This window comes from Lagopus muta, chromosome 2, assembly GCF_023343835.1.
Source record: "Lagopus muta isolate bLagMut1 chromosome 2, bLagMut1 primary, whole genome shotgun sequence".
NCBI classification, from domain to species: Eukaryota; Metazoa; Chordata; class Aves; order Galliformes; family Phasianidae; genus Lagopus; species Lagopus muta.
The window spans coordinates 90,332,270-90,358,655 of NC_064434.1; the positions used below are offsets into that span (position 1 = coordinate 90,332,270).

At 39.4% G+C, this 26,386-nt stretch overlaps 1 protein-coding gene across 10 annotated transcripts in view; it reads right to left on the reverse strand.

Moving 5' to 3' along the window:
* Positions 1–26,386, reverse strand: part of ESRRG (estrogen related receptor gamma) — a 382,131-nt gene that overhangs the window by 332,630 nt on the left and 23,115 nt on the right. The window contains exon 1 of one of the 10 annotated variants that reach the window (XM_048937112.1): positions 20,911–21,240. The exons of 8 other annotated variants lie outside the window; for them this stretch is intronic. In XM_048937112.1, the coding sequence (XP_048793069.1) occupies positions 20,911–21,008 (98 nt within the window). In that variant the 5' untranslated portion in view covers positions 21,009–21,240. Of the gene's footprint in view, positions 1–20,910; positions 21,241–26,386 lie in introns of those variants that run through there. One more of the 10 variants, XM_048937121.1, reaches the window with a different exon arrangement.

Below are 26,386 nucleotides of genomic sequence, written 5' to 3' on the forward strand. Positions count from 1 at the left end.
ATAATCAACATAGTTAACCTACATGATACAGCTCAAGTTAGGTGTAAATAGCATGACAAGGAGCCACAGAATTTTTAATAAAATGTTTTGACAACCTGTTGGATTTAAGGCTAATTGCATATATGGTCATGGAATAACAGAGAATTCACCCCATTGCAAAGAAGATGACCAAAGACTTGTAGACCCTATTCAAGCTCAATGAGAAGCATGCTCTATTGCTTCATTGTATGTATAGCATTTTATTTCTATTTTTATATTAAAAAAGCAACCAACAGATTAAAAAAAAACGAAAAACTCAGTGATTGAATTCTGAAGTTACATTGAGCTCTTTCAGAATAAATTCTGAAGGACAGCTGGAAAGAAAGAAATATCCTTAAAGAGAGAAATGCAGAAAACCTGTGCACCACGTTCTCCAATATAGAGACCAAACTACTAAAATCAGTTTCTGGAATTTCTTCTTTGCATGACAGTTTCATACAAGTTTCGTTCCAAATGACCACTGACCAACAATCCTCTTGACTTTGAAATAATCCACAACTAGTCATGAAGACCTACTTTCTGATCAGATATATGCAACTCCCTCTTGAAATATCATATACTTGTGATCTTATTAAAAAAAAAAAAAAAAAACAAAAAAAAAAAACACACCAATGCACTTCTGTCCCAGTGTCCTGAAAGTAACTGTACAAACCCAAAGAACTCAGATGCCCTCTCAACCCCCACTGGAAGTGACAAATGAGTCCTTCTAAAATTGCAGACACACACTGTCAAGTGCAGGTGTTTGTAAACAAGTTTGGAAATGTTTCTAAATATAAACCATAAGAGTTAAAATTAGAAGTCCAATCCGCTAGCTTAAAAAAAGAACTTCCAAAAAGGGTTCATCCAACTGAGAGCAATGAGTGATGTTCAGATTAGTTGCAAGAGCAGAATTTCTGTGCAGAGAGGCACACTGCTCTTCATCAAACTTTCTGCTGTTACTGTACACTTCTTTAAAAAAATTCTAAGTCAAATTTTAATTGCTGTGATATCATGATAGTGAGTGTTTGATAGTGCAATCTGAAAATACTCTATTCACAGGTCTCCTGCACTTCATATAATTAAAAAAAAAACAAAACTGTTCTCAAGAATTTGGAATATGTCTTGACTGCCAACATCAAAGTTCAGCTTTTCTGGGGAACTTCCCACACTGACTTTTGGATAAGCAGGCAACTATGCTTGAAGGAGCCACAGTAGTCTGGATGAAGTTCTCCCTGATAACCTTACTTACTGCAAAGTAACTTACACCTCCTTGGCATAGCCTGCCAAGGGATGAAACCAGGGAGAGCAAAAGGCATTGGAGCTCTAGAGGTCTGCCTGTTGCAGATCTCAGACGCCGGCATTGAAATGGTGGTGTCTCAGCCTTGCTTCCTACTTTCAGGTGCAAAGGTCAGAAATGCAGCTCTAGGCAGCCACGTACTTTGACCAACACCTCGGGGAGAGGTCAGAAAAAGGCTAATTGTGCAGTCCTTTTACACCCCAGATTAAGCTTGCAACACACTATGATGAGGTTGACCAGGTGAATAGATTGACTTTACCTCTGCAGAAGCTTTGGGAGAAAACAAAAAAAAAGTATTGCAATCTCTTCATGCTCCCATATTTCTTAAAGGAAAAACAACAGCACATTGGAGGATGTCCGTACAGCTTTGCTTGATCAGAGGAGTAAAAATAAAATAATTTCAGAGACTACAACCTCACTTTAAGCTTGAACAGAATCCAGCAGTGAGGACCTGTCCCAGCAATGAGGCGGGACTGCCCAACAGACCTGTGTCTGACCTCCTTCTCAAAGAGCTCAAGAAAATCCTTCTCTAAGGCCAGTACAGAGAGTAAGCTGCCATCATCCATCCCATTTCACTGAAAGAGCTATTTCATAGAATACCACAGTCCAATTACTCCTTTTTCCTCCTTTCAATTTATTTTTAAGATTCCCTTTGTAAAAAATAATTATGGTTCCCACATTTTTTCTGGATAGCATTTTGCATCTCAACTTCAAACTGAAGGTTTGTTTACCATCAACATGACCTTACTGGTTGGTGCCAGGCTTACACTTAGCAAGTGCAGTGCTGCATCAAGATGAAAATACAAGCGTGGGGAGCTTTGCAATCTGCACTTCCCTTTCTTTAAGCCATGGATATAACACAAAATTAATTACCATTTGTAACACCTCCCCTCCCCACGTACACTTTTTTTTGTTTGTTATTGGCATAAGGAACAAAGAAGCCAAGTCCTCCATTTTGGTGAAGAGACCAGAGCAAGTGCCACAGGGTGAGGGCACATCACCCCTCCTGCTGAGAGCAGCTGGTGGTCTCTCTCCTTTTTCTTGCCTTGGGTGACTTGTCCTCCCCTTCCCTGGCTGGTGCAGTGAGAGCTCCCCCTCCTGTCCCAGCCTAACCCGTGGTAGGCCTTGCTCTGCTGGATGCCCCTCAGTCAGGAAATCAGGGTCACAAGCACATCAGTGATTTCGGTGTCCTGCCCAAAATTGGCACAAAAATTAATTCCCTGAGGGTGAAATATGAGACTCTTTCATCTTAAACACAGTTAAACGTGGACACACACAGATCTATGTTAGTATGCATACTAACACATATACACTCTATATTTTTTGTATATGTGTATGCACACACACATACACCATAGCAAATCCTCAATACTAGCACCGGTGTTGCTATTTTAATTCAAATTTTATATAAAAATCATTATTTCCCACAAGCCCAACTAACTTACAAAGCACAGTATGTTCAGCAGAATGATTTTTTTTTTCCCCAAATGAATAGACATTGGAACCATGTTTGCAAATTTTAAAAACCTAGGTTTCTCACGTGGTATATGCATATTGTAATTAATAATATGTATCTATTTAGAGTCAGCATCCAAGCCTAGATCAGATACAGCAATTAGAATGTTACAGGTTTTTTGTTTTTGTTTTTTCCTAAGACACTAGATAAAAGAAAATACACTTAGGAAATGCTTAACTGGACTTAAATTAAGCATTTGAGTGCTAAAATAGTCTCAGATAGAGATTTATTCCTAATATTTTTTTGTGTGCGCCTAAAATGACAGCGTGAAGAGCAGCACAAATGCATGCGTCTTCTACCAAAAATAGCTGAAAAATACTACAGAAGAGTGCCTGCTGGGTGGGTTATAAAAGTAAAGTATAATCCATTAACTGCTAATTAGAAGCATCAGAAGCAGGCTTTGCTGCAATAAGAGCTGGCCCCTAAGTAGATGTTTCTGTAACCATTTAAAGGCACAGGGTTTCTCCAGTTGCTGAGTGGAGCTTGGATGGTTTCAGCATAAAGGCCATGTGAAAAGAGACTGTGGCACTTCGCCATGTTACCCAGCTGTTTTCTAAATATGATGACAGGTGCCATTTTTTCCATTTGATCGTGGAACGTAATACATCTTCAAACAAATTTTCCCCAACCAGCCTGGTGCAGTTACATTTCAGAGATTCAAATATAAGAATGTTTTTTCTCTGACAGACACGTATTACAGAATCTTTGGCAGATATTTCATTATCTGCTTTTTCCTCAAATCTGATTTTTATTATATGTATTATTTTATTTTTTATTACTAGTAAGAGGGAAAGAATAAGCACTTGGACAAAGGATTTCATTTTGAAAGAGAGTTTCTTTGGAGAAAAAAAAAAGAAAAAAAAGAAATGCTACTATTCATAATCAGACTTCATAAATTTGCTTTGCAATAATGAAGGATTCTATTCTTCTTTGCCCTCTGCTTCCAAAAGGATGAAAAGTATCCCTGCAATTTCTCCCATTCTTTATCTGACTGACCAAATGGTCAAACCGAACTTCTGCACACCTACTGAAGACTAAAAAGACCTTCTGATCCAATTGCTTATCAGAAGGCTTTAGGGAACTCAGGACAAAAAAAAAGGTGAAGCCTAAAGAAATACCAATACTAAGCTCCCTGCAGAAGTAGCTAAGACAGGAAGTGGCAACTTTGGACATTAGCAACAAAGAGAATGTCCTACAGTGCATGACAGGCTCCAGACCCATGCTGGATGTGGAGCCAATGCTGCCTCCGCTCAAGTAGCCTTGAGCGGCTTTGAACAAGGGATGATGACAGGTTACAAGTCTGGCTGTATAACTCAAAGAATCAGGAAAAAGAAAAAAACAAGCAGATAATTAACTTCCCCTCTTAGGAAAAGGGACATAGCTAACACGACAGGAAATGTTTCAGGTCGTAGGTCTGAGCTTTTTATCTCCTTGTATCAGCCAACTGAAAAACAAAGGAAGAAAGATTGTGTTGGGCAGGAAATAAGAGTATTTTTCTCTCTTTCTGCCCTATCTCCATCTACACACATAAGAATTCTTTGTTTGTTTTGAAATAGTAAAACAGATTCATTAAGAAAAACTACAACAGCAGAATTTTTTTTCTGAAATTAAACATTTAATAAACAGTAACAGTACAATTATAATAGAAATGATAAAATAATTAATTTAAAACAATGCCTTAGGTATCTGCTATCACTAGCAACTACTTTTACAAGGTAGGTGAGTAGTTCTGTTTTTATTGTGGATATAAGAAAACCATAAAATGCCCCAAAGCCATGGAGGGAGTCAGTGTCAAAGACATGATTAGCAGTTCAGAAGTTATCTGATTCGGGTCACATGGCGTTCCAAAAACATACCTAAATATAGCATGCAAGAGATCTGCACAAAGAGCAATCCCATCATGGGAGCAAAGTAAAATCTCCTTTCCACAAAATTAATTAGAGTTATTTTGAGGCAATCCGATGAAAGCCAGGAGGAAAGATCAGTCCTTTCCCTGCCCAGTTCTTCAGTAGCAGATGCCTCTGCTGGAAAGAAGCACAAGGACATAGGGAAACTCTTAGCAGCCTCCTGTGGGAAACTGTACTTGGTGCTAATGTGGAAAGGAGATGGAGGACAGGACCAACGTGGTGGAGGAAAGGATGATCCTTCTTGAAAAAGAGACTGCAGGTAATCTAGGAGCAAATACCCAGCCACTACTTAAACTTCTTTTACAACTGTTAGTAGTGTGACTCTAGTGGAGAAAATGATCACCTTTTTGGAAAAAGGTCAATCCAAATCTTAACTTCAGCACGAACAACAAAAACTCTGGGAAAAGCTAATTCTTCTGAAAACAAAATCAAAATAAAAGGTAATTTGAAAGACATTGTTTCTAATACCTGGTACTTTGATTTTCCACAAGGCTTTACCGTTGCCAGGGAGGACTATTTTCTCAACAAATGCAGTGTATAGAGCTAATTTTAACATAAATATAGGGAAGGCTGTATCAGAAGTATCTATATGAAAAAGTGTGTAAAACACCCTCAAAGTGCAGCAGGAACAGGAGAAAGGACAGAACATTCCCAGACTTCTCAGGCATCTTTTGGGCCTCTGTAAAATGCAAAGGCTGTTTCCCATATATCCTTAATAATGAATTTCCATTTGAGCTTTGCTTCTGACTGTCGCTGCCTGACACACTCATTTCAACCAGCATCTGAAGTTCAACATTTCCCAGTAAACAGTCAAAGCTTTTTTTAAAACAACAACAACAAAAAAAGTTTTGTTTTGTTTTAAGTCCATTCTGGAATGGCACAATGAAACACTTATGTTCACTACAATGACTGTTCTACCTTTCTATCATGCCTGATTCCTTTGTACTCAAGGAAACCTAGATGCTCTTCATTGAAGCATTACAACTGCAGCAATATTGACACTATCTCAAATGAAAAGCTGAAGACTGGGGCATGGAATGGACAGAGAACAGGTGACAGCAGGACAGAACCAAAAAGAGGTGTTTTTGTTAAGTACAAACTCATGCACACATAGCATAGCAGGTGCTCCAGAAGGCAGGTGCTAACAGTCTGAGTGTGTGTGGTACATGAACTGCAAATTTCGGCTTGAATGCTTCAGGCCATTAGCAGGTGCTTCAGGCACTCATCCAAATCAAAGTAAGAAAGTGGAAAGAGCCAAATGCTGGTTAAAGAGGTTTGCAAACGTGAAAATCCCAGCGAGGGCAGATGAAATGTTTCCGGGGTTGTGGGAGCAGGCAAGTAGGAAAAGGAAACAAACAAAAAGCATATGTAGTTTTCGTAAAAAAGGCTGTGTTGGGGATTTGACTATCTTGTACTCAAGCCCCAAGATGCAAATGTTGGCTAAGATGCTGAGATCAGCAGTTACATGTCCTCAGGTGGTTAAAGACAAGGCAGAAAAGAGCTCGCATTTGGGGAAAATAGAGGGCCCATTTGATAACGCTTCACTTGAGCGTATGAGGGTTTCCCCTGTGGGTATTGTCCCAAAGAAAGCTCCAGGCAAGTTTAGACTGGTTCATTACTTGTCACATCCAGAAGGTGAGTCAGTTACTGATTACCCCAGCTCCCTTTTGAGTTCCGTTTCACATGCTTTCAATCAGAGAACTGCACTCTCATCAAGGCAAATGCCACACACGACAAGCAGAAACGCAGAGGAAAGCTGCTTTTTAGTTGCTCGCGGCAAATCTATACTTATTGCATTAATCAGGATTTCACTATCAGTTTGCAAACCGCGGTTTTGGTAGCTAAAATATGGAACTTATACCCCATGTTATTGAGTGGCACTTTTTGATATAGAAGACATAGAAAATATAGATACCTGGCACTTGCTTTTTCTTTTCTTTTTTTTCAATTAGCTTCCAAAGGGCCCAAGACATCAACTTTTCTAAATAAACAGATATTGGAAGCCGGTGTGGTTTCCTTACAAAAACTGACTACTTACTTCCTTAGGGGTTAATTCCCTGCAGTCTCCTCAGCCTGCAACATTGCCACTTGCTTTTAGCCCTGTTACACAAACACTACAGATAGGATTGTCTCCTCTAAACTATTGTGGCTAACGTTCATATATTTAAATCAGATGGTCATTTGAACTTTATTGGTAAAGTTCTTCTCGCTGAGGGTTGCATCCTTTGCCAGAGGCTAGCAGGCTTGACAGAAGGGGAGAAACAAATTCCTTTCACCAGAGTAACATGAGTCAATATGTGGAAAGATACTTCCATCTGCTCTCTGTTTCTGGTGACATGACATTACCGTATAATTTGGTATACATTTCTAACAGAATACATAAAACAAGATAGCTCAGTGAGTACCGTTTATGTCCCACATCTATGGGAAGTTCTATCAAAGCATTTTCAACATACGGAGCTATATGAGCATCTAAGACTTGCAATGGAAATGCTGGAGGGAAAAACATGTTGCTGTTTATTGTGAAGAGTTATGGCACAGACAGACTCATCTATGGTACACATCTAAAAGGAAGCACATTATATTTTCAGAACCCTCTCCAAAAGGACACATTTGGTCAGCCACAGACATCACCAGAGAAAGAAACCTGCTGTGTCCAGTAACTTACAGACACACGCAACTCATTAGCTGTAACCAACCCCTAAAGCGGCCTGGGTTGTGTCTGCAGTAATTTTGTGTCCCTGTGTGTTACCAGAGTCCTGGGAGTTTCACGGTCTGTGGGCAGCAAATCGTCTGAGCCAAAAGGGAAGGTTCCACCTGACTAAGCCAGTAGGAGCTATATTAAGCTTTGTCTCAGCTGGAGGTCATTCTGCATATTTTGAAGGCTGCTTTCTTGGTTCTTGGTCAAGCAATCAGTGTCCAGAAATTAAGAGTTTGGTTTTTATAACCACCATAATACTTGTAGCTCTTCTGAACTCTAGTCTAGCCTCTACATATCTTAAGGTTTTAATTTCTAGAATGTTTGACCATAGCCATTACTTTCAGGCCCAAAGAGGCTCTTCAGTTTATTCAACAGTTGCTTTGTGCCTCATTCTCATTGATATCTCAGTAGTAAAGAATTCATTTTTCATAATTCCAAAACATTTTTTGATACTTCCTGACTAAATGGGTTTTGCAATGGAAATTGGTTTCTGCCACCATCTGTTGTTAAATACTTTGGAAGTGTGAGAATTTTCCTTCAAGAGGGAAGAAGCTGGGGAAGACTCATGGCCAATCCCAATGGAACAGATATTCTTCTCCTTACTGTCTTTTTATGTGGAAGATTTGGCCTATTTCTCAGCAGCTGTGAAATTGTCATCAGCAGGATTCTTTACAAAGCTTGGTGGCATATGGAATATATTGCTCATTTCTTAGTACTGTAAAAACAACCTTGCTGCATAACTGAGCTAGGCAAAGAAAGCAGGTGCTTGATAAAAAATAACCATCATGCATCAAGCATTTATAGACATCGTGGAAACTGTAGACAAAGATATTTTGGAGACAGTTCTGTTTACAAAGTAACTAAACACTATTTTGGAGAAGCTCCTAGAATTCAGAGGTAGAACCATTCCTTACAATGAGTAGGTGAATTCACTCTGTTGAAGGATAACATCATATCCTTCCATTCTCTAAGGGGGCACATTCATGTTCCACATTTAAGTGTCACATCCATTCTGTGACACTTAAGCAGTGCAAGCATCCAGTCTCAATTTTTGGTGCTACAGAAGACTATCTACCTAGCATCAGGTTTAGTCTTACATCTGTGGACAGGTCACCATGTGAATCAAACAAAGTAATAATGATATTAGAAAAAAAAAAAAAATGGCATTTGGGCAAACATGAAGTCTAGTAATTTTACCCTGTTTCTAATTTGGTTTAAGTCCTCCCAACAGAAGACTTACAAAAAGCAACAAAAGATAAATAAGCATGCTGAATTTTCTTGAATCTCAAACACAGAACAATCAATAGCATTTTCATACACAGCTATAAAACATTACCTCTACAGAAGCTGTCAGAAAAGAGATTATGAAGATACGTAGTCAGTGTCCCCACTATTGTGCATTCTGTATAGATTCCAAAGTTCGTTCAGCTGAGCACAAGCACACACACACACCTACATACTCAGGGTCATCTGTGTTCTGCTGGACCACTGAAGGTCCACTTAAGTTTGGGATAGCAGCAAACAGCAGACACTCAATGATGATGATGGGGCAGACATCTAGTGACAATTCCCCATGCCACTCTTCCCAGCTTCCATCTATTTGTGGCTCAGAGACTTCCTCCAGCACAAAACACACAATTTTTCCAGATTAGCTATCTGTTCTTAGAACTCCTCACTTGCGGTTACAGACTATTTGTTTTAGAGCACAGGGTCCCCAGCTGTGCACTAAGCAAGCCACTTTGTACCAGTACAGAGAAACCCAAACTTCCTCCTGGAGCCCAGAGGAGAGGATAAAACAAGCACCTGGACAGCCTGTGCTGTTTGAACTGCCAAATGTGTCTTCTACAGCCAACACAGAAGAGGGGTCTGATGCAGTCATTACGTTGCTCTACCAGAGATCCTTCTACTATGGTGATAGCTTTAAAGTCCTGACCTAAGGGTTATAGTTTCAAGCAGGACATACACTAATAAAGCAATAGGTTCTGGTCTGCCATGGATGGAGCTCTGAAATTGCTATTCTAATCATCTCCTATTACTGCCTGGAGAGCACAAAAGTAGTCAGTCCTTCAGTAGAAGGAACCAGAAGCATGTCGCGGGACACTGAAGAAGTACCAGTTCCATGAACAGCCATGAGACAGCACATACCCATTCTCTCCCCATGCTTTCACACTGAGAGGGTCAGTATTCTTCTAGAGGTACCCATAACCTCATTTGTTCATGGCTCAATATCTTTGCTATTTAAGCACCTCCTCATGGCACAAATAGCTGCTGCATGCTTTACCACTCAAGAACATGTGATTAAGCCAGAAAAACCAAAGCCAAAGGAAAGAGCCAGTGTGCAAGAACAAAAGGCTCTCCTAGCTGCTTTGCACTCTATTCATGTAACACATAAACCAAAAAAATAATGCAGACTAAAGCCCACTGTCTAACTAAGCAGGCTTAAGTAACACTTAGCTCTTTTGTAATGCTTTTCATCCAGAAGTCTCAAAATATTTTACAGAGGCGTGCAGACAGGGTAAGAGCCAGAACACAGCCCACTGCTCCTGACTCTCAAGCACTTGCTCTTTCCATTTGACTACATCTCTACTTTCAGGTACATGCAGACTTTTCCTATAGTTGCCACAGAAAGATGCAGATGTGCATTAAAAGAATAGTTTTTCCTTAATTTTCTCTGCACTTACTGCTTTTAAAGCCTTGTTTTAATAACTCTCTTCAAAAATAATAGCTCACAACGCACCCACGTTTCTCTACTTATCCCTACAAATAAAGCATCTCATAAAATGCGATCCTCCTTTCTGCTACAATAAGAAAATGGACAATAATCAAACTGGAAATGCTTCTTCTCAAAGCTGTTATTCTCTCCCAATTATAAAGGAATAAATAGATTTGCCAATCATCAACACAAAATGAAAGTGACTATGTTATCTTACACAGAGTGAACAGAAAACTATGAAGAGCATGTTAGAGACAGGCAAAAGTCAGCAGTACTCTTTCCCCAAAAAGAGACAAGCTTGCAGAAATCATCACGGAAGCAGAGTTTCCTTGCAAAATTCAAACAACCAAAATGGAACAAAAAAAAAAAAAAAAAAAAAAAAGAAAGCTCAAAGTTCTACTTTCACTTACTTTACTTTCATCAAAAGTCAGTACCAAGTGCAGCCCAAGCCAATAAAACATAATAACGTTCATCTACATTCTCAAATCAGAAAACTTCTCAGTCAGATAAGTTTCAACCCACACTCCAAAAGAGGAAAAGCGCAATAACTCCTCAAAGAGAGTAGATAAATTCCAGATTTATACATATAAAGCATCAGACTCAGGACTACATTTCTGATTTTTAAAGCATTGTTGAGCAAAAGATATTCAGCATGCATCAGTGCCCATGGGCTTCCAAAGAAGAAAACTAACAGAAATAAACTGCATATGAAAGAGGATGCATGCCAAAGCTCTCTGTTTATATTTTTTTAAGGTTTGCAATAGTAATAGTATTGTTCAGAGAAAAAAAGGAAAAAAAACTACCAAAATGTATTGTGTGTTCTTACCAGCTAGAGCTGCTGGCTAATGAGTTCATTTGTGTAAACTCAGTTCAAAGAAGACACAAATAGCATCTATTTTAGCTAGTGATTTTCACCACAGGCCATCTAAAGCAGGAGTTCAGAATGGCCTTAAAACAGACCCCTTCTGTGTTCACATGAGTTTGTTTATTTTTGTTTTGCTCTACTTTAATGTATTGTATACATCCTGTTTTCAGCTTGTCTGTTTTGCCTCCTCCCGTCCTCCGCACTCCCAATCTGTCAGCAAGACTCAAGAGAGAGTTATTAAAAATGACCATGTTTTAGAACTGTACCTCACTGTGTAACAGTCTTTCCAGAAGTAAAAGGACTAAAAAAAACTGAAGAGTCCCCCACCGTCTTTGCCTATTAAAGTCCACAGTTTGCTGACAGGAAGCCACATTTTAGTGTCAAAGAACAGGGCATCATCTTGTGTTTCCATGTGACCGGTAGCGCTGGTAATCCTGGAATAGATCACACTGTTTGTGGAAAAAGTCAGCAATGCTGGGATGCTCAAAAACACCCTGTAGTATTACACAGGGAACGCAAGCTGCGTGCTGAGACATGGCGCTAACACTGTAATATGGGTGATTCAGCATGAGTGATAAAATTTTATTTTTGGTCTGCTCAGGCAGTATTTGATTAAAATAGGATGAAGTCCTCACCAGACTTACTTCATCATTTTGCACCTATCCCATCGGGCCGCTCCATTCTCAATCTTATGATATTTTCTACTGCTAAGAAGAAAGGCTTCTATTCATCAAATGGGCAAAGAGGGAGGCAAAGTCCTTGAAAACAGTAATTCAAGGAAGGAGAAGGAAGGCTTCCGTCAACTGGCAACCAAGCAGAAGTCTTCTGCTATTTCCCACAGCAAAGTAATAGTATCTGGGCTATAGATATGTTTGTCAAACATATCTATAGCAGAGATAATTAAGTTAGTGCAGCAAACTAGCTGCATGCTTTGAAGTGTTCGCACAGTTGCTATACTAACCTTTCTTTCACCTGGTAGGTTAAGCTCACCAATCTCCTCACACGTACTTGCAGATTCATGACCTATACTCTGTCCTCATTATCACATCACTTATGATAGCTGAACAACTTGGAATGATATTCAAGGGTTTTGTTATAAATAAAGGAGAGACTACCAGAAGCCCAAATACAGATTTCTGTTAAAAAAGGAATAACTGAGATTTCTTACGGCTTCTTTCTATTAAAGAGTTCAAATATTTTATAAACAGTTCTGTAAAGCACTGCTATTTTTCCTCTTTTGAGGTGCCCCTTTCAATTAGTGCCCATAGCCTTGATTCTCAGTATCCTATCACTGAGATAAAAGAAAAAGAAAAAAAAAAGAAAAAAGAAAAAAAACACACACAACCATTTTTACCCTGCTTGGCAAGAAGCCCCACAAACATTTCAGTTTCTGTGCCGGTATCACTCAAAATAACTGTGTCAAAACATAAAATAGAGAGTTTTAAAACTCCTGTCTTTGGCAGTATTTTTTTTTTATTGTTGTATTACTAGCATACTAGCTCTTCCTGTAAAGATCAAACCTAATGTTATGGTGAGGATTCTGCTGAAGTCTGTACTGGGGTTTCAATCACCAGCAGGAAGAGCACCAAAGGAGTATACAGAATATACAAAGATATCAAAGCAGATTCCCACTGATCTCAGTGAAGACAAGATTTTATCCTGCATACTTTTCTATACAGCTGGAGAATTATTTCATAGGTAAAGATCCTCACTTAACTACATCCTCCTACAAATCAGAGCTCTCAACTTCCTGTTCTTCATGCAACTTGACAGGAGCCTATTGCCAACCTCAACTTCTTCACAGTGTGTACCTATGGAAAAAAATACTATTACCTTTAATTACATTTGTGTATTTCTAACTAGAGTAGGACTTTGTGCCCACAAGACAGTCTCAAGACATTGATTTGCACTGCAATGGAGCAGAGCCCAATGGAGCAGATTCTGGGCTTGCTGCACAGAGAGACATGTACTCCTGAATTTCATTTCACACAGAAGTAACTGATACTTACTTCTGAGCAAGAGCTAAAATGTTGATAAAAACTGCATTGTGTGTACTCTATTAGGCGACTCCTGATTATTTTGTCAGAGAGAACTGCATTTGGAGCATTTGTGAATCTGAGAAATTCTAGTTCAGCCACGATCACACATCAAAGACATCACTCTTATCATCCTTGTAGTTTCCATTCTGTGGGAAGATATAGGCCCTCATTTTCCAGCAACTTCAGCTAGATATGTTTCAACCTATTCATTTGGGAAAGAAAAAAAAAAAGAAAGAAAGAAAAAGAAAAAAAAAAGAAAAAATATATACATATCCCCTTGATGCATTTGGTTGTCACCAAATTGTACCTCTGCCTTTATTTTCAAACAAATTCTTAGTTATGCATATTGTCCCTAGTACTTCTCAAAGTGTTCTCTGGATGGCTGAAGTCTAACCTACTGTGTTAGTTTTATATTATGGCAAAAAAAAAAAAAAATCACCTGTACCCTAAATTCTTTACCTGTACCCATAAGCAAAAACCACAAACAAAATCTCTGAAAAGAGACAAGCAACAGACTTACCTCCTACACTTTGGCTGCCTCCACAGAGACAAAGCAAATAAGCATTACAAGGCTGAGAACCTTGCTTTGAAAATAAGCTTCTTGCTTGCCTTGAAAAATAAGACTCCTTGCTTCTACAATGGATCTAAGTCCACCTCAGACACAGCATTTTTCCCACACCAACATGAAACACACTAGCTGACAGATCATCGGGGATCCTAGAAGCTGCTTTTAGGATAAAGAAGTTATGGTGCGCAAGGGAGACCAAACTTCCTCTCACACACAAACCCAAGATTCAATTTTCTGCCAGATTACCTCCAATAATTAAAATGTCCTGTAATTTATCCTTAAAAGCCAGTGACTATGGGATCCATGAGAATCAATCCATTATCTTTCACCTCTGCATGTACTGTGCATATGTATATCATATGTAATATGGTTTACCAAATGAACACAAGCAATATTTTCCACTAATTGCAAGAGCCACTAAGCTGAACCTTAACTAAAATTAAGTTGACTACTAAAAGCTCAATGAGTAACCTGGCAAATAGAAGTGCTGCATATAGGATTTAGCAAGCATGCATGCAAGTAATCTAGTAGCCACGAAGACACAATATTTGCTGAACTTCCTATACCTAAAATTGGTCACATACAATAGCCACACATTCATTACATACTGCAATTAAACACTCACAATGCTATCTCCTCCCTGCAATCAGACAGAAGTATGTTGCTTTCTGTCACCTTACTGTGCTATATCTGATTTGTCACTCTGTGTAGCAAGTTGGTATCTTCGGAAAAGTCCAGAAACAGATCTTCTGCAGCAGAAGAGGTAAAACAGCAAAACAAGAACGCTCACAGGACTGCCCCTGACAAACTTGATCAATCTGTCCTTGAAATGCCACAGTGTGATTGTATGACAAATAATTCAAAAGTACAAGTGAAATTATGAAAGATGTGCCCAGGAGCTAATGTTTGTATGCATTAAAATACTCAGATAAATATGTCACGATTCAAGTATGCTATGCTGAAAATACAATGTTAGTGGACTGAAAGGTGCACAATAGCTTATAACACCTATAATCTCCATTAAAATAACAGATTTTAAAACCATATAGATAACATTCTTAGCTATTAAGATGTCATTATATTAGGCAGTCCTAAAAATGTTATCTACCCAAACATAAGCACACCTTGTTTCTGTACAATACACAAAAAACAATCACTATTAGATGTTAATATTGTTCACTATATATTGGTTCCTTCTGATCACAGTTTCAGAGTAGTTTTCAGAGTACATCTGACTGCATAGTTTCTAGGCTACATCTTTATAAAAATGTTTTTGGCTCCGTTCTGTTGTTTATAGGATTGCATACATACACAAATTAAAAGCAGTAATAAACAGCTTTATGGTTGCACACGGTCCAACCGTCTTGAGAAATTAGAAAACCAGGAGCTTCCCTGAGAAAAAATATGGGTTTTCAGTGGGGAAAAAAGACTTACCCATTAATGTGCAGAAAAGTGTGCATTTGCACAACTTCTGACTAAAAAAAAAAAGAAGGGATGATTCAGTAGAAATTCTGACAATTTTTTTTTTTACGTACAGCGTGCCCAAAAAAGAAAAACAAACAACAATCACCTAATGTTTTAAAAAGAAAAGGTCAAAATGAGCCTATAAGAGTTAAGGGAAAGAGTTAAGGTTATTGATTAAAGACTATTTGCTGATAAAGTTTCATCTATTTGAAATGGGATAGCATTTGGGACTACTCGAACAGAAGTCTACAGAAAACTGATACATCAAGGAACTGAGCAGGATTTAAACAAACAGCAGACATGGCTAAGAACACAAAAATGTCACGAGTACAGCTGAGAAATAAGTGATGGTACAGGACCACTTACTCAGCTGCTAACAAAACATTATTTGCTTTCACCTCCACAAAATAAGGCAGCCATCACTCCACTCACAGCTCAAGGAATTCAAAAAGTGATTGTTACTTCTGTGTGTGCACATGGAACACCCCAACAAGTCTGGCTTTCAGAAAATGGAACATTTCCCACATGTCACAGAGACAGGTGGGATTCTATGTGATTCCTTGCAGAAAAAAGTTTATAAAAGTTCTTCCCTATAAACCTGCTATTACAAAACAGCAAGCCTGGATTCATCAAGGTGTGATAATTTCACAAGCCAGTACCCAAATTTTAGATGTTTTGATAATATAATGAAACTTTCAGCCCTGATAACTACTCCTGTGTCTTATGCTGATAATTCATGAGAGATCACTGCCAGCAGCAAACAGTCCAAGACTGCCAGGAGGCAACAATGAAGGCTGTGCTGCATCTTAAATCTCACTTCTTCTCTAGGACCTTTGGCCCTCCACAGTAATGATCAAATTTCTAAGTTTCCCAGCTTGCTCCTGACATAAACTTCATGAAAACTCCTTTCATTTAAGGACACAACTGAAGAAGGTGAGATACATCACACTCAGACAGTCATAGTCCTGCAAGTGGAGCTTGTTTTTTCTGAAGTCTGCTAGAACGTGAGGGAAAAGATGGGAGCAGAGAGGCTCAACCTTGTCAGGATGGAAAAGCTTGAGAACATCCAAAGCACATCTTTGGCCATCTGGGAAAGCTGGATATTGAAAATATAGGCATTCACATAGGTTAGGCAACTTCTAAGGTTAAATGGCAGTTCAGTGAGAATATTGAGGATCTCGATTTGGGCTTTCAATGCCTAAATCCCACTTAAGTCCCACTTAAGGCACCTAATCCTTTTGTGGATCCGAGCCTAAAGCTTTGCCAGAAAGAAGAGAGTCTATGCATGCAAAAGCTAACGGTCAGCGTCAGTCTGGTTCTATTAAAACTAAAATATACAGAGAATAACCTTATTTTATACAAAGGAATAATACAGAATAATGGAAGACCTTCTAGTCGCAGAAAGTTAATGCAAAGTTAATCCAGCCAATTCTGACCACAGTCCTGTCTGTTGACCCCACAACACATTTGCTAACATAGAGAAATTTACAGTCCATAAGCCATGTGTACAATTAGCAAATGTACAGTTACAAGAGTGGCATAGTTAGGATGGTATTTTGCAGTTTTATAGTTAGAAAGATTATCGCAGTGGAAAGAGACAATCAAAAATGAAATGCTCACCCATGCTTGAGGCTCGCAGTAGAAAATTCCAAAAGGAGGGATCTCCAGAAAGAGATCCATCCCCAGTGGCCGTCAGCCCTTAAGTGAGGTCTAGGAGAGGTGCAGCCAGGCTCCACCCCTTCCGGTCACACAGCTGAATTGCCTTCACCTGTGCTCCCATGGCTGACCCAGTCCTCACCTCAGCTAATCAATCAGTGGTTCAGGCCACAACTCAACAGTTGTGCATGGGAAGAAGCACATTCAGAAATGCTCATAAGATTGAGTGAGTTCTCAAAAAGCTTTGCTTACTCACATCAGCTAAAAAATAAACTAGAAGAGAGTGGAAATTTATCAAACACTGTACTGTTCACATAGAGTTAATAATTTAAAGAACAATGTTCTGTCATTCAGTGACCAAATAGTTTGCTATGCTCCACGAAATTAAATAGTTTCAGCCCAGTTCTCTATAGCCAGTAGCCCACCTGACAAGAACTACAAATTTATTTCTCACTCACCTGCACCAGAACTGGCAGTCTTAACAATTAAGTGTGAGCAGATCTAGGTACCAATTTACTCTCTATACCTTACGCTTGGCACATCTATATCAAGATTGCCTTTACTCAGCAACACTTGAATTTAGCTGATAAGACTATTGATGTGATATTTACATATCCAAATATTACCTAATCAATTAAAGCAGTTTGAATAGAAGTGGTAGATTAGAATTACAATCATGAAATACAATTTATTATTATTATTATAACCATGTTTAAAAGGGATATTGCCATTAATTGTTACCAATTATTCTTATAGAATTTCTGCTAGTCACCAAGGATGCTCTCTATAGCACTGCAACATTTGCCTTATTGTATACACTGAGACTTCTCTACAAGTAAAACACCATGGTCTCCATTCTGGGGACTCAAATGCATCATTACAAGGCTCTGCTTCCAATGAGAATTCTAGCCTAAATCTTCTGCAAATACCCAATACAGCACCTGAACTTTATAAACTGAGAGAGGAACAAAAGAACTTGCCTTCCAGCTCTTCTTATCTACAAATGGGAAAAGATTTCTAGCAGCTCATCCACTAACTGGTCAAAGTTTAACATTACAAAATACAGGAAAGTAGACTTGTGCATACACCACAAATTGCAAAGATACCAAAGATATTTTGAGCAAAGGAAAACCACCTATTGTCCCATGCCAGATAAGTCCATGGAAGGCATTGCACACTACTTCCTTCCTGAATATTTCACTATCTTTCCAGATTGAAACCTGGTTCTTCAGCCAGACACAACAATTCTCCATTCTTCCACCTGTTTTTTAAGAGTTGCAAGAATTATTAACAGTACATTAAAAGCCCATGGTGGATAGTCTAGTGTGCTTTCTCCAGGTCATTCAGATGTTGGTCTCGACTCTCATTGCTTTTATCAACATATTACTTTCAGTTCTCCCAGATTGTGCATGCAAAGTTAAGATGGTGCCCTCTCTGTCTCCTCCTTTTTGGTAATTTTGTAGGTCTGGTTTACAAGAATATCCTCTCTATGACCAGCCCCGACAGAAAATGTTTTGCAATTTGGCATTTTTTTATTTTTTTTTTCCAAATCCTCCTTTGCCTCCTTATTGAAAAGGTTGCTTGTTGTTTTGTTGGTGATTTTTTTTTTTTTTTTTCCAGTAGAAGACAGTCTATTCTTGCCTGTATTATGTGAGTGACTTGCTGTTAATCTATGTATAAGCTAAATCTTACCTTTCTGACTCACACAAGCAAAACCACCCAGCTTGACAACTAATCTCAGAAGAACAGGGAAAGCAAGACTTGTCCTGTATCTACCTACACATCTTCAGTTGCAACCTGTGTTTGACAGAGATTGGTCATCTGTAAAAGACTAATGAGAAATTCTTTAAAATATTTCTGATTGAAAAACATATAAACCACAATTACTGGGAAAGCAACATCTATATGAGGAACTCTAGAAAGACAGAAATAACTGAAAATAGAAATAATCTAGACCTAGACTGGAACTACTCTTGGCTTTTCCAAAAGATGTGTTAAGGAAATTTGGTACTCAAATGAGTCAAGTTGGTATGCTTCAAGGTGACAGTTTCGCCTACAGAACACTAAGAGTTAAAATTTTTTAGACATTTAGGGTAGAAGGTGTGAGTTTAGATTGGTAGTGATTTGAGCTGTTGTATTACATAAAGCACAGAGATATTTCTGTTTGCATTTCTGACCAACTGCTATTATTATTCCAGGTTCCTTCTTACAAAGGACGTGTGGTTAGCAGAGGCATGACAGGGAAGCAGCGCCCAAGAATAAATTAATGGAGAAATATTAGTGGAATGCAGCAGGCTTGGGGGAGAGCCCAATTTACACAGAGAAATCACTTAAAGCAGGGCCATTTGTGCCTGCACACACAGGGACGTAGCAAGGTTTGGTTAGAGCATGCACACGGAAACGGATTTGGTTATGGTTAGAATTTGTGAGTGACAGCCATGTGACAGCTGGGAGTCAGCAAAGATTTTGTAGGGATGGAAATTCTTGAGATAGGACACACGACTGCTCATGCGATCTGCATGTGCCTATCATCATGCTGTATTATAATAGCTGACACCCCAGTGTACCAGTTATCCAAAGGAGAGAGGCTATAAATTAAGAAGAGGATTTGAGGAATGGTGGATATGAGAAATGAAAGTCATAACATTTAAAAACGAAGGGATAAATATAACTTGTTTTCCTGTTATCCAAACAAGCAAACGATTTCCAACCAAACCGCACACCAGTACTAAAACTCGCATTTCCATGATTTATCATTAGTGACAGGTTATTATTTCCTTACAATTTAAATTTTTTTTCCCTTTACTAACTTACCTAGAAAGGCCTTGATCCTACAAACACTTATACAACCACCTAATTTTAAGTACATGAATAATCTCACTGATTAGAGTTACTCATACATTTTTGGGATCAGGGTATAAGTCATAATGTGCAATTAAGCAGATTCATTTCCAAACACTGCTTCATTTTCTGCGGGTCTCACGCAAATGTGAAGCTCCCAGAGATGTTCAATTTAAATCAAACCTGCAAATCTGAAATACTTTCCCTTTAACACTGAATTCAAGCCGATACAGTATCACATGACCTTTACCGTAATTTCTATTAAAATCATTTCATGTCTGGTTGCTTCTGCTATCCTGGCTCATTTGTATTGTTTACAACAAGTCATTGCTCTCGACAGTTAGTGGTGGCTGAATCCATGGTTACCAGTTTTTACATTCACTAGTTAAATGGAATGCAGCTCTTCTGGGGGGTTTCGTGGAGAAAGCTCTTAAGAAACCACAATCCAGCCATCAATCAGGCTAACCTGGGAGAAATTAATCATATAAACATAAGGATTGTTGCATATTAAAAATTTATCAAAAGGGAGCTCTGGGCTTTTATTAGTTGTAGTCACAAAAGTGGACAGGTTTGGCTCTGACTTAGTGCACAGAGGACTTGGTTCTATGGTCTACATCTAACATTCGTCCATGTTGTGCCTCCTCTGGTGCTCACTGCTAATAAAACTATACTGTTTAGCGGCTTTAAAAAAAAAATCTCAAACACTTATTTTACCAGAAATGTGCTCAGAATATAAATAGTGCTTAAATACAGGTTTAACCAGACTGCAGTCCCAGCAAAGTAACTTAAACAGACACATACAAGACCGTAAAAAACAGAACAGACAGCTCTGAGTAGAATTCAATTAAGACAAAAAATACCCCCAAACAATGGAATGCTACTAACGAGTAAATTAAGCCACAAAAACAAATATATTTTATGGCTACCTCAGAACAATGTGTGCTAATTCCCTTTGCCCTGTTATTTATAGTTTGTCGTAGGGTGGGGTTGCCAAAATCAAAAAGCAAAGGAAAAACTTATCTGCACAATGGCTACCAAAAATCATTTAAAATGCCTAAAAACATCAGAAAAGTTCTGTACAGGATGATGGCTACAATCATTGTCCCACGAGAGCAACGAATAGTTAAATCAAACACATTACTAGCTCATCTACTGCAAAGTCACTGTATCAGAAGCCCGAATTGATTTGTTTCCTTAGAACAAACTGAAAATGAACGTAACATAACATCTGAAAACAACCCCTCCTGCCCTGCTAATCGGATATTGTATAATGGTTGATTGCAGCGTTGCTCTGTGCTATTGTTGCCTATAGCATACATACTTACAGGTTCTGGGTTCTTCCAAGAGTTTGGTGCAGTTTCAAGGACAAATGTCTTAAGGAAGTCTTTCTACTGTGCAGCAGTGATCCTAGCTCTGATCTCATTACATGAGCAAAGTGCTAAATCTGACAATATAAAGAAAACTTCCTGTGTGAAGAAGAAATCTTGGAAAGTCTCAGGGTTAAAAAGGCTCCTTAAATGTGCTGGTTGATTTGCTCCCTAGTTGTGTATACACAGTAGCAGCTGATCTCTGTTTGCAGCCCTGCAGAAAGAAACCTTTGCTGAAAACCAATGGCATCACATTTCAGTGGAGCTATTGCCAGGCTCTGGAGAGCAAAGCAACCTTTGACAACTTCACCCAGTCTGAATCACCGGGGCTTGCTGCATGTCCTGCAGGACTTCAGAAACCCACATTTACCGTATTACCGCCATTAACACTATCTGAAACCCCTGCTTGTCACAATACAAGCAGTAGTCTCGGTCACTGTAAAAGGAGGTTTTAGTCTGTCAGGACTACAAACTGCAGAATTCACCAGGAGATATTTTTCTTTATCTTGATCGCGGTATTTGCAGATGAGAAGCTGTAAGCTGCACCCAAAAGCATTTTATGCCTCAGAATTGTTCAATGAGTACAGTGGGCATCCTGCTTATCCTAAATATAACCGGAACCTGCCCTGCATCAGCTGCACACACGCCAGCTGTTTTCTTCTGATACAAAGTACAAACCAACAGATTTGGGGAATAGGAGAAGGCTGGTTCTTTTAATTTAATAGTCAAGTTAGACCCGCTAGCACTGGATCAAATCTGCGGAGCCCAGTGCCCCTAATTTAACAAAGCCTGGGACTCCAGGGCTGTGACTCCAACCACACACAAGTACCAGCCCAGCTTGAAGCTTGGCCCCAGCACCATGGGAGACAGGCAGGACCCAGCCCCACTCCTGAACCTCTTACTGCTGTCCACACGAATTGATGAAACTGGAAAAGCAATATATAAACACACTAGAGCTGTTTTTCGACCCTAAACTTGACAGCAACATTTGATTTTAAAGAATTACTAAGGATTAATTTCAATTAGTTGCCTCAGCACTTAGCCCAGAGTAATGCCCAGAACAATCATGACCCATGACCAGAGTATGACCAAGATCCTGCATGCTGCCTTCTGGGGTGGCAACCATTCCTCGCAGGATAACAACCAAACCCCAAAACAACGCTTAGAAGAGCACTTTTTACAAGTACATCTCTACAGAGTTGGGTCAGGAGTAGCTAAGGTTTTATTTTAGGCATTCATAAAACAGATTATTCACCACATTCCTTTCCCCTTGGGCACTATGACTATCCTAGCTCCTAATATATTGTGTGTTATTTCTTTAACATTTTGAACTTTATTCCAAAGGGCAGAAAGCAAAACTGACAGTACATCAAGATAGCATGCTCAGTGCTTCAAACAGGAAAATAATTGAGATCCTGTGCACACACAATATCTGAGCACGCACGTTGCACACATGTGCACACTTGCAAGCACAAACAAGCATAAGTGTTGGTGGCCCAATTTTCAGAGGTACTCACAGTTCACACCTTTTGAATTAAAAAGCACCAAGAAGAAACATAAATCTTCTCCCTGGAGGGACGATGCAAGCAAAGGAAATGCCATCTTCATGGTGAAGTTGGACTCTTTCTAGCTTCTACCACTGCTTGGCTATGTAACCAGAACACACCACCTCACTTTTCCGTGCTAAAACCAGCACCATAAAATGTAATGCATGCTACAAAAGCAAGGTTTCCCTGCCTTCATTGCTCAAGCTGTGAAACAAGGACTGCATGTTGGGGAGGTAATGGAGTAAAACATGAGTTTTGGAGCGCAGCTCCGAGCTGCGCCATAAGAGAAGCAGTGACCTTGGACAACCTGCTCTCTGTGCTCCAGTACCCAACCTGCTGCCCAGGCTCTGCATACTTTGCTCCCAACCTTTGTCCACCTGGTCTCATTTGTCCTTAATTCAGCAAGAAATGTTTGGTGTCACTTTTCTTTTTCCTGTTAGAAATTCAGCACAGAGTAAAACAAGCTCTTTGGCAGATGAAACCAAGACATCCACCCCAGTGGAAACAGAAATGTCAGTGAATGAAGTATCCTCACCAAGAGCCCACATGTCTATACAGATGGTCTGAATCTTCCAAATTCTGCAGGAGAAGAATAACCTAATCATACTCAGCAGTTCCAGCCCCTGCTTACTCTAGTACTTGGCCAGGGCTGGAGAACGCCCACCCAGGAAAACAGACTCAGTTTCTCTTTCCATCTCCTACACGATTATGTCATATCACTCACAGTCATGTAACTCTGTATCTGGGACACTTCTTCAACTCTTTTTTTGTGCAAGTATATTCTGATCCCAACACAGGGCACCCAAAAGCAAAACCCTTCTCCCAATCTTGCCAACTATCCCTTAACCTGGCACATTCTGCCTTCCCTTATTTGCCCCTTCCTGATTTCCTCATTGAGTTTTCAGGGTACAGGAAAAAGAGTTAGGAGAGAAATGAAGGGAAGCTAGTCCTGAGCTTACACAATGTCAGAAGGTGTATGACTCCATCCCTCCTCCACCTATGTCCAGGCTCTGGGAAACTAACCCCACTGCCTCTGACACCCAAACCAGTGCTGGTGCCAAAGGAGGGCCAGGCCATGCCATGCCATCCCTTTGTCCATCAGCTTTGTAACAATTAACAAATTCATACGGATCTTACAATTCAAAGACATCATCAATAGCCAGTCATTTAAAACTAACACTACTAACAACTAAAAATGGTGTGAAAACTTCTGGGATGTTTCTTACGTATTTTAAAGCCTCCTTTCCAGAAGTCAAGTAATTAGTTATCAGCTTGCTCTTTTAAAAAGGGATGCCTGGGTATTGTAACAAAAGAATTACTGAAAGTAACCACAGTGAAACAGAATTCCAGCAGAAACATGACAACAACTTTAGAAGTCAGACCTTTTAGCTAATCCCCAAATTTGTGGTAGAAATCTTCCTCTTTCTTTTTTTTTTTTCATTCAGATTTTTTCTTGAATAGAAGAAACTCAGTTCCTCCAGACCTGCCTAATTTCTGCATGCATCCCCAGTCAGTCCATATAGACATTAACAACGACTACTCTATTTTCTTTTTAACATTTTAATGCCTTTGGATCCTTATCAGCATGAGGTAAACCTTCCTCAACTTGATGAGTTGAAGGACTCATCAAGTCTACTCACTCTTCTCATGGAAATTCTTCCACCATAGCATTTTGTCCCTTTTCATCTATGAAAGATTTCAAACAAAACCAAACACAGTCACCAAGAAACTTGTATGCTTACGCTTAGTGTTGTACTCACTTGCAGCTCTGCAGCACCTGATCAATCAGGATTCTCCTTCCTGTTCTATTTAATAGAGTACAAAATATGGCTGTGCGTACAATCACAGTTATTCTTTATCCATTTGCTTTCCGTAACATTCTTGCCTTTTATTTGCTCCCTAAAGTAATCAGCATATTTTGAAGCCAATATAAACAATAACATAGATGTAAATATTGCCACGGAGGCATCACAATAAATATGACATTCGGAATAATTCATTCAAGGTGTCTAGATCACAATTTAAATCCTTTCCCAATTTTAACCAAAGCTTCCATCACAGATGCGCTTAAGCCAAGGTGTACGGCTTCATGCTAGGCTGGTAATCCACGCTAACTAGGAAATAAATTTTCAGTGATTAAGTTGAATTGTTCGTACAAAACGCCAGCTTCAGCCTTTCACCCATACAAAATAGCTTGGAAAATATATACTGCATGTGTTTATTATAGCTACAGTTGCTATGAACATCTATAACTCTCCAACAATTTCTTTGATTTATGTTCAAAAACATACAGGGCATGAAATGATGCCTGCAACCTTACATTTCCCTCAAGAACATTGTGGGGAGAAGATATATTCCAAAACATCATGTTCGATTCCTTGTTATGTCTCCTTTTTAAAATAAATGTATGATAATCAATTACACATGCTTCAAAGCAACTGCCACAAGATTCCCCAACAGAAAAGCTATTTGAGAAAAGTTCCATTTCCCTTTCCCCTAATGGCTGAGTTACAATAAGAGATCTTATTCAGATATTAAAAGCAGAAATCGTGTTACAAAGGATGGGCCCTGCTCAGCCTGTATATGCACATACAGCAGCATGCATGCCCAGACTTGACTCAGGACAAGGTTTTCAGCACAGGAATATCCCCACCGATCAGCACGCTGACACAGGCACACACGTGTGAAGCAGTTGCATGAAGAAATCCAGTTGATTTCAACAGAATGAAAAAGACATAAGCTAAAGTGTCAGGCTTGGCTTTCCCTTCAACCCCAATATGCAGAACATTCCTTTAAGAAGTCCATCCCACTGAAGCTTCCACTAAGAACACACATCTTCCAGTGCTGCTAGCAACAAAGCTGAATAGCACCTGTGCTGTCAGTGCCGGCGCACATAAGATTTGACTCTCCAGGCCTGTCTGAACTCCATGAAAATGTTGAAGAGAGCATTCACCCTGAGTATTGGAGAGAACGGGCTCTGTGCCATCAACAGGAATGTACAATAAGGTTTTCAACTCCACAACCCAGCACAGGGGGCGAAGGCAGCATCCTTCCTGTGGTGGGGTGGTTTTCCCATCTGAGCAGGCAGGAGTGCCTGACTCAGAAAATGTCAGGACCTTTTGCCTTCCTGCACCAGGTCCTTGTGCTGCCTTCATCCCAAGAGACAGCTCCCTTTCCCTACATCCCAGGGCTAGGTTGCAATGCGAACAGCTTGGGACCCAGGCTGGGTGGGACATACCTCTCCAGCAGGTCTGACTCCTACTGGCACCCACTTTACAGCAAATACGGGATAAGATGGATTCGAGACTCGTTTCAAATAGACCATGGCTCTGATCATCAGTGCAAGAATGCAAAATGCACATGCCCAATATGGAAAGAGAAATAAACTCATTCACTGCACCCATTTTTTCTGTCTTTCTTTGAGTCAAACCCTCAGGGATTGAAAACTCACGAGAGAAAATACTCACATGCACCCCCTTAAATAGAGCACTACCATACCCATTAGTAATGAGGTCTTCAAGGAGGAGGGGAGTTTACTGGATGTGCCCAAACAGCCCCAGCTAGATAGCATCAACAGTTGTTCTCCTATTTTCACAGCAGGAAATAAGCAGGTACTGTCCGTATAGGAAGAATCCAGAGGAATCTAGGTCAAAATCAAAGCAAGACTGCTCTGTCCATTTGACAAAACTCACAAGCATACACAATACCAATGCAAAAACAAAGAACTGGCTTGTAATGCTATCTCTCTTAAGATTGCTAAATAAGTGTGCAAACATTGAACTACTTGGAGTGAAGACAACATTCCTTTTGTGCGACTTCTGAAAAGGCATTTAAAAATCAATCTAAAACTTCAATATTAGGAAATTTTAAAAGCATTATTTCAAACA